Source organism: Macaca thibetana, chromosome 6, assembly GCF_024542745.1.
Source record: "Macaca thibetana thibetana isolate TM-01 chromosome 6, ASM2454274v1, whole genome shotgun sequence".
NCBI lineage: Eukaryota > Metazoa > Chordata > Mammalia > Primates > Cercopithecidae > Macaca > Macaca thibetana.
This window is the reverse complement of record NC_065583.1, coordinates 173170172-173186464: the sequence shown is the minus strand read 5'-3', so window position 1 is coordinate 173186464 and position 16293 is coordinate 173170172. Positions and strand designations below refer to the sequence as shown.

The window sequence follows — 16293 nt, the reverse complement described above, 5'->3', positions numbered from 1 at the left end:
TGTCCTACAAAAGAGAGGATGGGAGTGGCGGGGGCCTGGATAAGAACCCCAAACTAGGGTACAGCTCTGGAGATGACTTTGGGTGACAGTCATGTAAGAGGCAAAGTCAGAGCAAGAACAGATATGGGACCCATGGTTCAAGAGATATTTTAAGTTTTCCTCCTTAGACTCATTTCATACCCCAGATTTTTCTACAGCAGTAGTCTTGGAATATGCTGGTAGACTCTAAGTGTCTTCAGAACATCCCAGAAACTTTCCCTGAACTTCCAATGTCTGTTAGGCTTTGAGACACTACGCTGTGCTGTTGAGTTGGTGTCCCCAAAGTCTGAAGAATAGATTTTAACCTATGGGCGTAGGAGGTCTGCTGTTGCACACATTCATTAAAAACCTGAAATGTACTATGCTTTCTGCTTGAGAGGTGTTTTGTAGGCACGTATTTGTCAATGGATTTTTAAAGAGATTTGTAGTAGGTAGGCTTTTATCTTTAATAATGTATAAGTGGTTGAGGGCTGATATGAACTCACTGGAGAGAGAACTCTGGTCTAAATTTTAAATATTTTTGGAAACATCAAACACAAATACACCATTTAGTATTTTCCCCTTCTTCCATCACACACATATAAATTCCTTTGAGGGTTTTACCCTGAAGTCTTCTCTGGATTTGCTCAAATTTGGGAAATGTATTATCCTTCCTAAGCTAATATCTTACTTCCTCTCTCGTTGTTACTGTCTGTTGTTATTGGGAAGAATGTGTGAAGTAAATTCATAAATAAGCTTTAAGTATGCAACCACGTAGATCTGGTTTTTTGAATGAGAGATGCTACTTTAACCATAATTGAATATAATTAAGTGGATAGTATATTTTAACCACTATTGGTTGTTAGAACATCAATTTCAAATGCACAGTTATGATAAAAGTCAAGTATTCTAAAAAGAAATAAAAGTTCAATCAGTTTTATCAACTGGTTGCATTTTCTAAACCCCTTCCTCTTTGATTGAACACTATACTAATAATATTTGATATTTATGTGTCAATAGTTCATGAGCTTACCATTAAATTGTTTGATTATTGAAATATTAATGAGAATGACAGTGGAATTCAACCAAGTTGATTTGAGTTCTTCTTATTTCCTATCTTCTTTTCAGGAAGAGGGTGAACTGCTCTCTGCCCCCTCCATAAACCCATGTGTAAATTTCCCTGCTGGCATTTCATCATGCAGTAGTGATAGAAAATTCTTAAAGTTGCATTAGATGCACCAACTGTTGGCATTGTGTGGAGACAAATTGCCTTTGGAGCCTCTCAAAGTTGTCATGGCTTAGAGTTAGTTGTTCTTGCTTTTGTTCTCTTGCTTTTGGTAACCAAGAGGAAATGAGGTTGCCCAACAGTTTAAGAATTAAGAGTTTAAGTCAGAGTCTGGGATGTGGTACCTTTCATTGCTGTAAGTTAAAACAAACAAACAACAAATACAAAACAACAACTCCCTGACAGACTTCTTGTTGATAGTCTGAAAGCCTCAGGGATTAAGAGGAGTTCCGATGGGAGAGACCCAAGGAGTGCCTGGGACTTGGTGACTTGACTGGAGTCTTCTGAAGGATGCATTATTTTGTTTTAAACACTTTTACAAAATGAGTTCACTAGTAGACAACTGTCCTGACTTGCACCAGGAGGGAAAAATGGCACTGAAAGCAACATGAAATAAGCTTTAAGATAAACTCAACTCACATTTTAGTCAAAGGATATTAATTTCCAAAGCGACCTGGGCACACACGTGTACCTAACAAGAGTGCACCTCTGTGTGGCCAGGGTCATGCCCACTGCCCTCTGGACTCTACCCACCAGACTCTAACCAGCGTCTTAGTTTTTGTTGGAGAGTACAGTAACAGTCACATACTCAAAGAATTAAAATGGAACCCTTACGCATGCCTGCTTTTAAACTGTAACGTCCTCCTAACGGAAGTTCTTATCGGAGGTCTGCACTGCACTTGGCAAACAAGACGTTCTACCTTTTAAACAAATAATTCATTAGGTAATTAAATTCAAGTGAGATTACTCTAATTAAATATACACTGCTGTTGAATCATAATTTCCATGTGGCCTAGTTAAAGATGAACAATCTCTTGTTCCTGACAAATAAAGAAAGCTTCAGAAGAATTCCCCATGGCTGGAAGAATAGATATACACGCACTCCACAGAGGTCATTTCAAGAAGGCGGAGATGCAAACATAACGCGGAGAGGGGATGTCTCCTGTCTAGAGATTCCAGAGCAGGTTCAGCTTAAGGCTGCGGGTTAAGGTTAGAGGGACAAGGAGAGAAGCCACGGTGATCCCAGGGCGCTGGGTCACCGCGGGTGCGCACAGCCAGGGATCCTGGCGGGAGCCACGGCGGTTTCAGCTGCATCCGATAGGCCCCAAGCGGGAGGCGATTCCGAGGCCAGAGCTGGCCCAAAGACCAGAGGACCTGAACAAAATGAAAAGTCACTTTGTTCCCCACGCCGTGCTCAGCCCGGACTCCTCTAATGACATTAGGAGCCGCAGCCACGACGGCGCTCACGGGGGCGCAGAAGTCCCCGCTGGCTTTGATCCGCGCCTCCCCGCTGCCGAGAGCTGACAGTCGGCTGCGCAGCGGCCCAGCTTTCATTTGTCAGACACGCGTTTGCCGGTGTACCCGCGCAGGCAGCTACACCTGTACTGAGAGCATTTACATCGCCTTGCTTCGGGATGGCATTGATTTGGGACGGGTGAAATACAAACACAAACTAATTAAAAACTGCATAATGGAGCCCTACAGGAACAAGGCAGAAAAACAAATAAATACAAGTGCAGCTGGCACGGCGATGGTGCCTCTGCCCCCGAGCAACCGTCTGGTGACATCAAATTAGAAGCCTTGAGAACTCTCACACCGTTGCTGTTGTTCATATTGGAGGCATAATGGAAATGATCTGGTTAATTAAGGCGAGGTTTATAAAATATTTACGTGTGTGCACACGCATGTAATTCACTTCCTTCGACACTGGGGACGGCGTCGGAGCGGCACTCCAGGCCGGGCCACTGCTGTCCATTCCTCTGCCCTGCGTCTGTGGGAAATTCAGGCCCAGTGCCGCAGCTTTAGGGCCAGGGTCGCATTTGGTCCGCCTGCCGCGTTCTCTGGTGCGGTCCCCACGCTGCTGAGGAACTGGCTCCGCGATGCCTGCCGTGGGGGGTACTCCCCTCAGCGTGAGACCGTCCTGCGTCCTTCGCTTCTGGGCGTTTCCTTCTGGGGTTTCCTCCTCCCGCCTGCCCAACTCAGCTCAGCTCGCCACCGCGTCCCCGCAGCTCTGCGCCCTCGGGGCGCTCACTGTAGACTATTCTTGGACCCCAGGGGCCACCAGTCCCTGCCCGGCGTGGTAGGAAAGCGCAGATTGCACACGGGGTCAGAGCCTAGAGAACCGTCGAGTCGCAGCGGCCGGACCCACCCGGGGTCTCAGCCGCTAGGGATTGTCTGACTATTGCCTCAAAGTCGCCGACCTGGGTGGCCTCCCAGCTGTTGCTGAGGGACGGTGCGAAGTCCTAGTGCGTTTTTAAGAGTAGGGGCGCAGCGCCAGACTGGGGTCCGCGCTGCAGCGCCAGGTCAGGCCGCCTCCGTCGCCACTGAGCCGCGGCCCAGCGCAGAGTCCTGCCATCTGGAGCAGACAGTGCCCAGAGTGAAGGCAGGAGCCCAGGCCCGAGCCACCCGTTTGCATTCCGCGGCGGGTCTGTGTAGCCTGATCCCCGGCGCCAAAGGCTGGTCCCACAGACGGCTTCCGGGAGTGATGCGTCCCCAGGAGCACCCTCCTCTTCCTTAGCGACCCCCGGATTGCAGAGCTTCAAGACCAGCGAACTGTTTCCCAAGAAACAAAATTGTAAACGAGGAAGCTGTTGGGTGTGTCTAATCTTGTCCTGATGTAAATATGCCCCAGGAGGGTGGGGCAGGGCGGGTGGAATCCTCACTGAGGGTTGGGAGAGAGAATAGGGAAATGATCTTCTCCAGGAATAACAAATCCCTCCCACTTAGAAAACTGACTCATAATAATAATAATGATAACAGCAGCAGCACCTTGCAAGTAAACTTTCCATCAAGCCTTGACACCAGCTTAAAAATCTAGTTAGCTTAAACTGCAGTTGTACACCAACGCCCATCTCCCTCCCCTACCGCCTCCGGCCTTTCCTCTCCTCCCCGCCCAACCCCCACCCCTGCAGCCTGCCCCCTGCGCTCCCCGAGACACTCGCGCACTCTGCACACGCCGCTGCACCCAGAGGCCTGCGTCTGTCCAAGTCCTGGACGCGCTGAAGGTCCTGGTTTCCCAGCCGGGGAGTCCCAGTCACCCCCCATTGCGGAGCTTCGCGGGATCTCGCCAGCCTCCTGGGCCACGTGCCTTGGGTCCCCGGAGCACCGGGGCCCAAGGGCTTCCGGACTGGATCCCCGGCGCTAAGCAGGAGGAGCTCCGATTCCGCTGCGCAGCGACCCCTAGACCTGGTTTTGTCAGGCTCCTCGTCTTTGTCTCTGGCACAGTGACTACGGGGGCAGCCACGGGGTGCGGCCAGCTTAGCCAGGAGCAACCTCTGGAGCAGCGGCAGGGCCTGCCTCAGCCACCCCCTTTGGAGGCGGGAAAAGTGGCTGAGGGCCAACAAAGTGGTTCTCTCCTAGTTCAGAGATCTAGCGCCTCACAGTCGGGGTGTCGGTTTCCAAGACCTAGCAGAGGGAGCGACACAACCTCCCATTCCAACGTCCATCCCCTTCCCCTGGCACAACTACGGCCACCAGAGGGATGGTCCTAGATGCCAGTGATGCTGAGTCCGGGTGGGGGCAGGGGCAGTCTCTTTGAGGGAAAGTTCAGACTTTCTCACGACATTTTTTTTTTTTTTTTTTTTGAGACGGAGTCTCGCTCTGTCACCCAGGCTGGAGTGCAGTGGCCGAATCTCAGCTCACTGTAAGCTCCGCCTCCCGCGTTCACGCCATTCTCCTGCCTCAGCCTCCCGAGTAGCTGGGACTACAGGCGCCCGCCACCTCGCCCGGCTAATTTTTTGTATTTTTTAGTAGAGACGGGGTTTCACCGTGTTAGCCAGGATGGTCTCGATCTCCTGACCTCGTGATCCGCCCGTCTTGGCCTCCCAAAGTGCTGGGATTACAGGCGTGAGCCACCGCGCCCGGCCATCCTCACGACATTTTTAAAAGGGCGTTCAAATCAGGCCCATGGGTTCCGGCCACCCAGCCCTTCTGCCTGCTCCAGCATCTGAGGCCCTGGAGACCTGAGCCCCACTGAAACATTTGCTTCTGAAAATGAGTGGCAGAAGGAGTGGGAGGAAACTCTCCCCGGAGAGGCTGAGCCAGGAGATTCTAGCTCCTTCTCCGCCTCTCCCCCTCTCTGATGGGAGGCTTTGGTGGCAATTCTCTCTCTCTCTTTCTCTCGGTCTACCCTGCTTCCTAGTATCCTAGGTGAAAGTTTTTGGGCCAAGGGCCAAGGAGAAAGAAGAGAGGAGGTGAGTTTGGGCCTGCCAGGCTTTGCTAGAACTTCCTAGAAAGGACTTCCTAGAATTGGTTTTAGGCCCAGGGGCCTGGAGTGCAGCCACAGGCCCTGGCCTTGGGCAGAGAATGGACCACAATCTCCCCTTCTGCACCTTTGCAGGGCTAGGGGGGAGCAAGTTACCCAGCTTTGCTAGTGCCACTTCCCCAGGAACTGTGCAGTCCTCAGGCAGGACTAACAGGGCAGGGGAGCCTCCCCACTCAGCTCCCTGGTGTTTTCAGGAACCTGCAGTCATTTTGTGATCGCCCATGGAGGTGATGCAGCCAGGGCACAGAGGAGTGGGCTGGTTGACAGTCAGGATGAAGCCTCCACTCCCCTATTCCCGCCTCCCCACAAAGCTCTGCCAGCTGCAGAGAGACCTGAGGCTTGCGGGTGGGGTGGGCGGTGGTGCTTTGTGTGTTGGAAGGAGGCAGACAAGCTGTAGATGAATCCCAGGGCTGAGAAGTGTCTCTGGACTTACATCGCACCTCATTTTCCAGGTCACACAAGAGGGTGTATCTCCCCTGTCACCCTGAAATGCGACACAAGTTTGCTGAACAGGACGGGGTGGGTGGGGCTGGCCCACTTCTCACACAGTGAGTCACATGCAAAGGATGGATTTGTTTTGGGTATAGAGGAGAGGAGGTTGAAAATCGGAAATCTGTCTTAGGGTTAGAAGGTGTCTGGAGGTGGGCTGGGGAACAGGAAAAAGCTGCAGTTAGGGGCTTCCCGGAGTTGTGTCACCAAGAATCCACTCCGCACCAACCCTCCGCGTCCCCACAAACCCCGCCTGGAATCTGTAAAAGCAGGAAAGGAACCATAGAGGTTGTAGGCGGATTCCGGAGTTTGCAGGGGCGAATTGAGCGGGGGAATCAGCATGACTAGGAAACAATCTGACTCAGAGCAGGGAAATCAAGCCCGATGTCAGAGCTGGTTATTAGTAATTACTACTATCATGGGCATTATTGTTGCTAATTATAGGCGATGTCTCACTGTCTGTCCTCAGGCCCAGAAAACCGGAGCCCTTCTGATGCTGCTGAAGTCCCTGGGCCTCCAGGCTCGGTGAAGAAAGGGAAGAGAGGCAGGGGGTCAAGGGACTGCCAGGCCGGTGGCCAGGATACGGGTCGCTCAGCCCAACAGCAGAACAGCATGCGGACTCCGGCCCGATGGCCGCCTTCATCCCATAGCCCCAACCCGGCCTAAAGCGGGGAAGACGCCAGAGTGCGCTGCTGAAATTCCCGCGGGGTCCCGTGTGCTGGAGAGCGGCAGCGGGGTGAACTCCCGGCCCCGGCTCTGAGTAGGAGGTGGTTCGCAAAGTGGCCCCGGGAGCCGGGGCTGGTACCCGGTTCCACGGCACCGTCTGTACCTCTCCAGCCAGGAGGCGCAGAAGTGGCCAGCCAGGGCCGTCCCAGGCTCAGGGAGGCGAGGAGGCCCGTGCACTTGGCATCTTCTCCCGGGAGCGGCACCGCCAGGCCCGCGGCGACACGGAGCCCCTCTCAAGTGCGCCGCGCCTGGCCGCGTCCTGTTGCCCGGCGAGGCTGAGGATGGAGAGGGGAGACGCAGGGAGAAGAGGGACGCGGGGTTGGACCCAAGAGGCCGCTCAGTTCCCGGTCTGGCGTCGGCGCCGACTCGGGTTCGCGCGTTCCACACGTTTCCCGTCTGCCTCTGCACACCTGGTGGACAAACACGGCATCTAGGCCACGCCGCCTTCCCCCTTCGCTGGGGCGCGGGGGATGCTTCCTTCCGGCTGCCAGGGGGCTTTCTGGGTGAAGAAAAAGCCCCTCCCCTCGCATCTCCCCCACCCCTCCCTCCGAGAACCCGCGCCGACTGCGCCTGCTTCCCCTGAGCTAGCGACTTCTCCGCGGGGTTTGCCCTTGCTCAAAGTTTGCACAATTGAGAGCCCTCAGAGCTCGGCCGCTCCCCACTTCCCCAAGGGCGGCGAGGCCGGTCATTGGCAGACGATCGGTTACTACCTACTAGGGGCCCAAGGGAACCCGCATCTGGAGTCGGGGGTGTCACGCCACGCCGGTTCAGCGGCTCGCGGAGAGTGTCCGGGTGCACTTCTGCCAAAGATGTTCCCTGGAGGCACCGGACGCGCGGGACTCGGGGGAGAGGCCGCTCCCTGCCCGCTGTCACCCGCGCCCAGGCCGCCGGCCCCTTCCCCGCTACCCAGACGGTAGAAAAGCAGACGCCGAATTGTTTTTGTTAAAAAGGGGACACACCTCGACCGCGAAACTGCAAACCCGGTGTCAGACAGCTGTAAACCCGTGTCGACAGGTTGTCAGACAGCCGCGGGGGCTGGTCGGGAAGGAGCCCGCGGCCTCCGGGCCCACACCCCGCCGCCCCGACGCGCGCGCCCACCGCAGGAGGAGCTGGCCCGGCCGGCGCGGGGCACCACGTGCTCGCGGGAGGGGCGGGAGCGGTCGGCAAGGGCGGGCGGGAGGCAGGGAGGGGGCGGGAGGGGAGCAAGGGGCGGGGCCTGCGCTCAAGGGGATGCCAATCAAAGCATCAACTTCAAATTGTGCCTGAAAGCCCCGCCGCCGAGCGGAGGGCGGCCGCCGCAGTCGGCGCGCGATCGCGGATCCGGGCGCAGCCGGGAGCCGGGCGCCTGGGAGCACCCGGCCGAGGAGCCGCAACCGGCCCCCATCTCTCGGTCCGCCCGAGCGCGCCCGGCTGGCCGCCAACTCCTCCCTAGACCCCTCGCGGCGCCCCCTGCAATCCCCCTCCGGCCGGCCTCTGTCTCCCTCTCCGCGCCTTTAATACTCGCCCGCTGCGGCGGTCGCCGAGTCCGCGGACATGTCCTTCCCGCAGCTGGGCTACCCGCAGTACCTGAGCGCCGCGGGGCCCGGCGCCTACGGCGGCGAACGCCCGGGGGTGCTAGCCGCTGCCGCTGCTGCTGCGGCCGCCGCTTCGTCGGGTCGACCCGGGGCCGCGGAGCTGGGCGGCGGGGCCGGCGCGGCTGCGGTCACCTCGGTGCTGGGCATGTACGCGGCGGCGGGGCCGTACGCGGGCGCGCCCAACTACAGCGCCTTCCTGCCCTACGCCGCGGATCTCAGCCTCTTCTCGCAGATGGTGAGTGCGCCCGGCCTCCCCCGCTTCTCCTCTGTCTCACTCGTGCCAGGGCAAGGGTGGCGGGTCGCCCGGGAGGGAGAGACGACGGGTGGACCTGGTCCGGACGAGGAACTAGAAAGGTCCGAGGGCAGGTTCCAGGCGGCCGAGGCCGCGGCCCCCGGGGACGCAAGAGGGCGGGGAGGCCGGACGGGTGATGGCTGGGCCATCTCGGCCTGGGAAAGCGGAAGGCCCGGGCCAGGAGGCGGGTCGCGAGAGTCCAGAGAGGCCGCAGAAGCAGGCCCGGGGAGTGCTGCCCGCGCTGGAGGTCGGGGGCAAACTCGCCTGGCTCGGCCAGGGCGCCCGGGCAGGCCCACGGGGTTCCTGCAGCTCGGCCCGGCGTAGCTTAGCAGGACTTCTCTTCCTGGCCGCGGGTCCCGCTAGCGCGGCCTCTTTAGTTTTCGAACCGAGTCTGGAAAACTTGATTTTCTCCCTCTTTAGCAGCTCCGAGATAGTTGTATCTGAGTTTGCCAGACAGACCCCTTTTAAGCCTAGTAGAGTCAATCAAAATAATGTTAACAATAGGGTCCAAGGGATGGAGAGCTCTCTCTATGGCGTGTGTGCGAATTTGAGTTTAAACAAAAATTAAGTTGCAATAATGTTTTGGTGTCTGAAACGGTGTTTGATTTTACTTTTGTAAGTTGCCAAAGTTTTCATTTCATTTGCACCGAAAGAAAAGCACTTTTCTTCCTTCGTTACATAATTGAGGATTAAAGAAAACAGTGTCCTTTGGTTTAAAATAAATGGTGTCCTCTTAGTCTCCCGTCCCAGTGGGTGTTAGATGTGGGGGGAGGCGGCTGCACACTTAATTCTCCGCAGGGACATTGGCCTGTCTGCCGGTCCAAATGATCCATTTTCCTTGGTCTGACTGCAAGGTCGGTGCTTAAACTTCGGACGGTTGGTGAATTGTGCTGCGGGCGCGGGGCCCTGGGAGGCAGCCCCCTCCTGGGTCGCTGCCCGCGGGATAAAGCAATTTCCAGGCACCCCCGATATCTCCCCGCTCCCCAAGGAGAAGCGGGGAGTAAACACCCGTCAAGTGTGCACAAGCAAAGAGCGGGTTTCCCTGTAACTTTTCTTGTAGTTTCGAAAGAAAGCGGCCCGGCTGCCTTTCAGGTCTCTTACTATCGAAAAAGATCAGCCCCCATTTTGTTCAGGCGGCGGGGAGGCCGGAATGCGTTGAGAGATTTACAAGGTGTCCTTTCAAAAAGAATTCCCAGTGGAGACGAGGCTGAAATGTCTTCTTTACAATTACAACCAAAATAATTAGAAAAGCACAAAGTACATTTTGCAACGACTGGGTAAAAACGAAATCTGGCCGCAGAAACCTTTTCTCTGCGGCCTCAGTCACCAAACTAATTAGTCCAAGAAATCTTCTGGTCTTCACAACTTTCTCAGAGTCCGGAGCTCCCTTTGCTAGCATTGCAACTCGACTATTTTTACATAGAGGATGAACATTTTTTACAGAAATTGCGAATGCAGTTGTGTGCCATTTGGGAACCCTGCCTGCGTTTGCGGGGGAGGGAGGGAGCTTCAGTGTGAGGACCTGCACCCTTTGTGGAGAGCTGGGAAAGGGAGATGTTTGCTGTTCTAAGTTGTTTTTCCCCTCTAGAAGGATAATATGTAAAAATTATTCCCACCCAAAAGGTGTGTGTTTCCTCCAGCTCTCCCGCTGGTTCTTAGAGAGTAAACTCAAACCCAAACCCTGATTCTAGGCCTAGGTTTCCAAGCCATTATAATTGGATGTTTGGAAGTCAAAAGATAAAATTGTATTTGAATGTCTGTCTGGGCAATTTATGGTAATAATGAGGCCTAATGAGGTTGTTAGAAAGATAAAATGTTATTTACCAAAAAACCTGATGGGATAATTTGACTTGCTGTGTTTTACTACTGATGATAAAAAGAATATTGATTGCAAATAAATCACGGCCTCTAAATGCCTGCAAACAGTTTGTGTTTGCTCCCTCCAGATCAAAGTCAAACTTAAGAGATGAAGTAACTGAGAAGAGGCCTAGGATACTGAACCGGTTCCCCTCCTGGCCGCCGGTTACTCCCAGCCCTTGCGTTAATATTTTACAGGCTAAGACTTCCTTTTGTATTTAAAAAAAAAATAGTGTTTTTGTTATTGTTGTCAATGATGGCCGGGATTAAAATTTCAAATTACCTGTCACCACTAAAGACCTTTTACTCTGGGTAAACTATTATATGCAGATTAATTTGGAAGGCAGAGGACTGTGCTTTAGTTTTAAATTGCTGGCGGATTTAGACCTGTAGAAAACACGGGATGGTTTATTTTGATTGAGCCCCCTCAGGGTCGCAGAGAGGAGGCTTGGGCTCCAGGCCCTTTACATTTGGAGAAATGGCTTTATCAGCTCAGTTGAAAGGTTTTACCCTCTAGCTAGTGAAAGATAAACTTGGAAATGCAGGTTTCTCCAGCGGTTGGTGGCGGGAACACAGGTCGCCTAGGGAACTTGCAGGGGCCGCGGCTTCTGTTGTGCTCGTCTGGAGGTTGCACTGTTTCTGGAACTTTTCTAGAATGGCAAAAAAGATCTCAACGGTCGGTGAAAGGGCAGTTCCTGAAGTCAGCTCGTGGTCCTGGCTCCCCTTCTCCCCAGCAGTGAACTGGGGGTGCCTTCCTGATCTTCCCAGCACAGCAGAGCCCCGGAAAGCGCCCGGGAGGCCCTGGAGCCCACTGGAGCGGCTACTTCCCACTTTCCCATCTTGGAGACTTATCTCTCTCTTTCTTTCTCTCTCTCTCCCTCCCTCTATCCACTTCCCTCCTCTCTCTCCTCGATGGCTCTACCCTGTGGCTGCAGGGCTCGCAGTATGAACTCAAGGACAACCCTGGGGTGCACCCCGCCACCTTCGCAGCCCACACGGCGCCGGCTTATTACCCCTACGGCCAGTTCCAATACGGGGACCCCGGGCGGCCCAAGAACGCCACCCGCGAGAGCACCAGCACGCTCAAGGCCTGGCTCAACGAGCACCGCAAGAACCCCTACCCCACCAAGGGCGAGAAGATCATGCTGGCCATCATCACCAAGATGACCCTCACGCAGGTCTCCACCTGGTTCGCCAACGCGCGCCGGCGCCTCAAGAAGGAGAACAAGGTGACATGGGGAGCGCGCAGCAAGGACCAGGAAGATGGAGCTCTCTTCGGCAGCGACACCGAGGGCGACCCGGAGAAGGCCGAGGACGACGAGGAGATCGACCTGGAAAGCATCGACATCGACAAGATCGACGAGCACGATGGAGACCAGAGCAACGAGGACGACGAGGACAAGGCCGAGGCTCCGCAGGCACCCGCAGCCCCTTCTGCTCTTGCTCGGGACCAAGGCTCGCCGCTGGCAGTAGCCGACGTTCTCAAGCCCCAGGACTCGCCCTTGGGCCTGGCCAAGGAGGCCCCAGAGCCCGGGAGCACGCGCCTGCTGAGCCCCGGCGCTGCAGCGGGCGTCCTGCAGGGTGCGCCGCACGGCAAGCCCAAGATCTGGTCGCTGGCCGAGACAGCCACGAGCCCCGATGGTGCGCCCAAGGCTTCCCCGCCGCCGCCTGCGGGCCACCCCGGCGCGCACGGGCCCTCCGCCGGCGCGCCGCTGCAACACCCCGCCTTCCTGCCCAGCCACGGACTGTACACCTGCCACATCGGCAAGTTCTCCAACTGGACCAACAGCGCATTCCTCGCACAGGGTTCGCTGCTCAACATGCGCTCCTTCCTGGGCGTTGGCGCGCCCCACGCCGCGCCCCATGGCCCTCACCTTCCTGCACCTCCACCACCTCAGCCGCCGGTCGCCATTGCCCCGGGGACGCTCAACGGAGACAAGGCCTCGGCCCGCAGCAGCCCCACGCTCCCAGGTACAGCTCCAGGGGGCCGCGTCCATCTGTACTCTAGCTGGGAATGCAGAGGCCTGGCTAGGTGTGGTAGCGTGGGGTGCAGCATGCGCCGGGAGGGTACCAGGCAGTGACCTCTGAGCACTGGGGCTGTGCTTAATCCCTGCTTCAATTTAGAAAGCCAGACAAGGCCCTGGGGCTCTCCAAAGAGGGCTTTGCCCTACCGGCGGCCTGCTCAGGGGTGGTGGTGGGATGAGGGGTTACGTTTCTCGGCGAATCTGCCTGAGCAGCAGGCAGGAGTTGGTGGGAAGGAGGCCTGGGCCCTCTTCCGCCCGTCTCTCCGTCCTAACTTTGCCTCTTCCGATCTCTCGCAGAGAGAGACCTCGTCCCCAGGCCAGATTCGCCGGCACAGCAGTTAAAGTCGCCTTTCCAGCCGGTACGCGACAAGTGAGTGCTGTTTGCTTTTGCTATGGGAGAAGGCGGTGGGGAGGGGGAGGAGGAGTGGTCAGGACCCGGGCGGAGCTGGCTGGGTGGCGGTGGGGGTCGCGCAGTCCTTGTTGAAGGAGCGCTCCCCACCAGCCCTGGGCGCCGGGCGAGCCGAGGAGACTGGAGTTTCTCCCGAGCCGGGAGCCGCGCTGGCTGCCGACCCCGCCCCCAGGGCTCCGCTGCTGGAGCCGGCGACGCCCGGCGCTGCGTCCCCCACTCACAGTGCCCCTGTCTTCTTGTCTCGCTGTGTTTCCCATGCAGCTCTCTGGCCCCGCAGGAGGGAACGCCGCGGATCCTAGCAGCCCTCCCGTCCGCCTGATTAAGGGTCTTCTTTTACTTTTGCGGGGAGGGGGGAGGGGGGAGGAGTTGGGGAGGGAGGGAATGTGGGAGGAATTAAGACAAATATTTCAGACTGGTGTAAAGGACAAATATGACAACGACGTCAAGGACTCCCATCCATCGCTTTCTGCAGACAGGGGCTTGTTCGGTCCCGAGCTCGCGTCCAGGCGGCCAGGCCTCTGCAGGCGGCTCCGGTGGCTGCGATTATCGGGTTCGGTAAATGCCCCCACATGCTTGTGTCTCTTTCCCCCCTTTTCTGTATATAGAGTGATTTCAGATTGTAAATAGCGCGTCAGCGAACTTGTCTAAATCATATATTTTTGTCTAATAAACTAAATGAAATGATGCCCCCTCCCCGCTCCTGCTGCTGTGTGCCTGGCCAGCGTGTGTGTGTGAGTGTGTGTGTGTGTGTGGCAGAAAGAGAGAGAGAGACGGGGAGAGAGAGAGAAGTGGGGGATACCCCGGGCGGGGCCCAAGGGCCTGTGGCTGGGGGAGAGGGGCTTCTCATGGGGGGCTTTTAGAGGCTGTTTCCACCCAAGAGGCAGGTGCTTTAAACATCTCTTGGTTGTTTGTGGTTGTTGTTGAATTTTAAAATATTGTCAGTAGGGCAGTTTCTTGCTGGCAGTTCAATTGCTTTCAGAAACATTTCTCTGAGACATCATTTTCTCAGGACATAAATAAGTTCAATTTTAGGCAGTTTTACAAAACGATTTTATAACATCGGTAAAAAGGGAGGAAAAATACTTTTTATTTTCGACCCCAGAGGAGAATTTCGGATTAGAAACCAGTTTATAACTAGTTGTCTCAACGGTACATCGTGGCGCCTGGTCGTTTTCTGGGTTGAGTGTGAAAATAATGGAGTACGAAGTATTGCTTTGCATGTAGTTTTAGTGGTTTGGTTAAATCAAACACCGGGAGAAATTGGAAGGCCCTTTAAAACTCCACAGTGCGGGGGTTCTCTGCGGTGTGAGGTGTGAACGAGGGACTGAGGCTGCAGTGGGAAGCGAGAAAGTTGAGGGGGCTTTGGTTTCCCAGGGTAGCCCTTTCACACTTGGGCTCCACGGACTGCGTCCTTTGCCTTCAGATGCGCGCACCGCGGGAGTCCAGAGGAAACTGCCCCTAGATGGCCGCAGCGGGGAGGCAGCTGGGAGCAGCGACGTTGGGAAACACTCGCGGCGGGGCTGGCCTCGGGCGCGCGCGGGTGGGGAATGGCCTGGGAGCCTGGACATCGCTGCGGATCCGGGGACACTAGCATCAGTGGGTTCGGAGCCGGACACGCGCCAAGCGCGGCAGCCGGCACTTTCAGGAGGCTCTGCGGACCAGGCGCAGGGGCCTTCAGGGCGCAGGGGCCTTCAGGGCGCAGGCGACTCTGCGTTGAATGCGTGAAAACCGAGCAAGCAAACGTTTCCAAAACTGCCAGCGAGGATGTGGGCTGCTGGGAAAAGCGGTCTAGTGGGGACAGGGCCGAGTCCGAGGTCAGAGGGACCATCCTTCGCTCGCACCCCCAGCCTGTGACCCGCCGTTCCCGGCCTGCTCGAGACCCGCTGGCGCCAGTGCGCGCGTGGGGACTCCGTGCACGGCCGAAGCTAGGGGGAAAGTCGGGGCACTGGGGTCTTTTCAGAGGTTCCAGGAAAGAGGGAGGCTCGCGTGAAGACTAGGAGGCGCCAGTCCACGGCTCCTACCGGACCCCGACGCCCACATCCTTCTGCAGCCCTCCACCCGGTTCCTGGTCCCTGTAGAGGGGAAGGTCCTCTCCCTGCCCCGAGGCGGGAGGAAAAGCGGCGAAGAGGAGGCTCGAAGGGCGCCGCGTAGGGCAAGTGGGCCGAGGACACGTGGGGCGCGTCGGGGAGCGAGGAGTGGGAGGGGTGGGATCAGCCGGGAGGAGCGGGCCCGGAGCGGAGTGGACCGCGGGCGGACGGACTGGGGCCCGGCCCCGGGGAGCAGCTCCGCAGTCTGAATGGACGTGCTCCAGGCGCCCTCTATGGTCCGAAAGCGGAATGCGGCCTTGACCAGCGCTGATCTCGCTCCTGGGGTGTGGCGCAAATCTGGGGGCGCTGGGCCTTGGGGCTCCGCGGGCACGAGCCTGGATTTGTAGTGGTGGGGACCGCTTTGTGTTCCAGGGCTGCAGCCAGTGGTTCTTTGTGTGTGTTTTGGGGGAGTACCGGGCCTGCAGGGTAGGCTGCTGGCATTTGGAGCGAGGGAGTGAGCACTGGGCTCTTTGTGGGGTGCTTTTATTGTTCAGTGCCTTCCTTGCTAAATCACAGAGGTGTTTCTCACCTGCCCTCGGCCCTAGCCCTTCGTGGGTCATCAGAGCCTTGGGCTCATCATTCCAGAGGTTCTGCAATGGGGTCCTAGAGCCTACTCTGACTGCTGGGCCCAAATGGATCTTGTGTCCTTAGCCAGACTGTGTCTCTAGAGAGGCTTGACCAGCTGTGTCCTTCGCCTCTGATGAGGAATTGTGTTCCCAGCCACACAGACATGCTGCTCAAGCAACCAATGGGCTGTGAGATGCCTTCTGGGTGACGGTGGAAACAGCAGGTTGGATTCAGGTGGGCCAGAGTTCTCTGTTCCTGGGCAAGCTCAGCTCTTTATTCACCTGAATCAAATTGGATGGTCTGTACTGGCACCTGCTGCTTTGCACACCCCTATTTCCACCCTTTCCTAATTTTTTTTTCAATGCAAGACATTTGGGACCCCCCCCCCCCGACCACCACAGGAACTGCTGCTGAGGTAGCTCGGCCAGCACATGCTCATCCTTGGGAGTCCTGGCTACTGAGCCGCAGTGGCCTAGAGTCCATGAATGGTCTGTGCACCTTCCTGAGAGCTAGGTTTTCCATACAAGGAAACCAGATCGCCAGCCTCGGAATTATTTTTCTCCAGTGAAAAGTTAGAAATGAATTTGTAATGGAGCATTGAAGGCATTTTTGTCCTTTGTGCACTATTTGTTTACATCTTTCCAGCGGTAGGAGCCATCTAGGTGTGCAGGGTCCCATGGAAGCACCCCACGTGCCTGGTG

General features: G+C 56.4%; 1 protein-coding gene across 1 annotated transcript; it reads left to right on the top strand.

Moving 5' to 3' along the window:
* The first annotated feature begins 8040 nt into the window (after positions 1 to 8040).
* IRX1 (iroquois homeobox 1) lies at positions 8041 to 13622 on the top strand. The gene is made up of 4 exons (XM_050792707.1): positions 8041 to 8591; positions 11441 to 12476; positions 12827 to 12899; positions 13200 to 13622. The coding sequence occupies exons 1-4, from the start codon at positions 8316 to 8318 to the stop codon at positions 13255 to 13257; spliced, it is 1443 nt and encodes a 480-aa protein (XP_050648664.1). The 5' UTR covers positions 8041 to 8315; the 3' UTR covers positions 13258 to 13622.
* Positions 13623 to 16293: the final 2671 nt, after the last annotated feature.

Bases quoted from the DNA above. Each gene is read 5' to 3' on its own strand.
- IRX1 (XM_050792707.1), top strand. From the start codon at position 8,316: ATGTCCTTCCCGCAGCTGGGCTACCCGCAGTACCTGAGCGCCGCGGGG. The intron at 8,592-11,440 runs GTGAGTGCGCCC...CTGTGGCTGCAG, and splicing joins TCAGCCTCTTCTCGCAGATG to GGCTCGCAGTATGAACTCAA. The intron at 12,900-13,199 runs GTGAGTGCTGTT...TTTCCCATGCAG, and splicing joins TTCCAGCCGGTACGCGACAA to CTCTCTGGCCCCGCAGGAGG.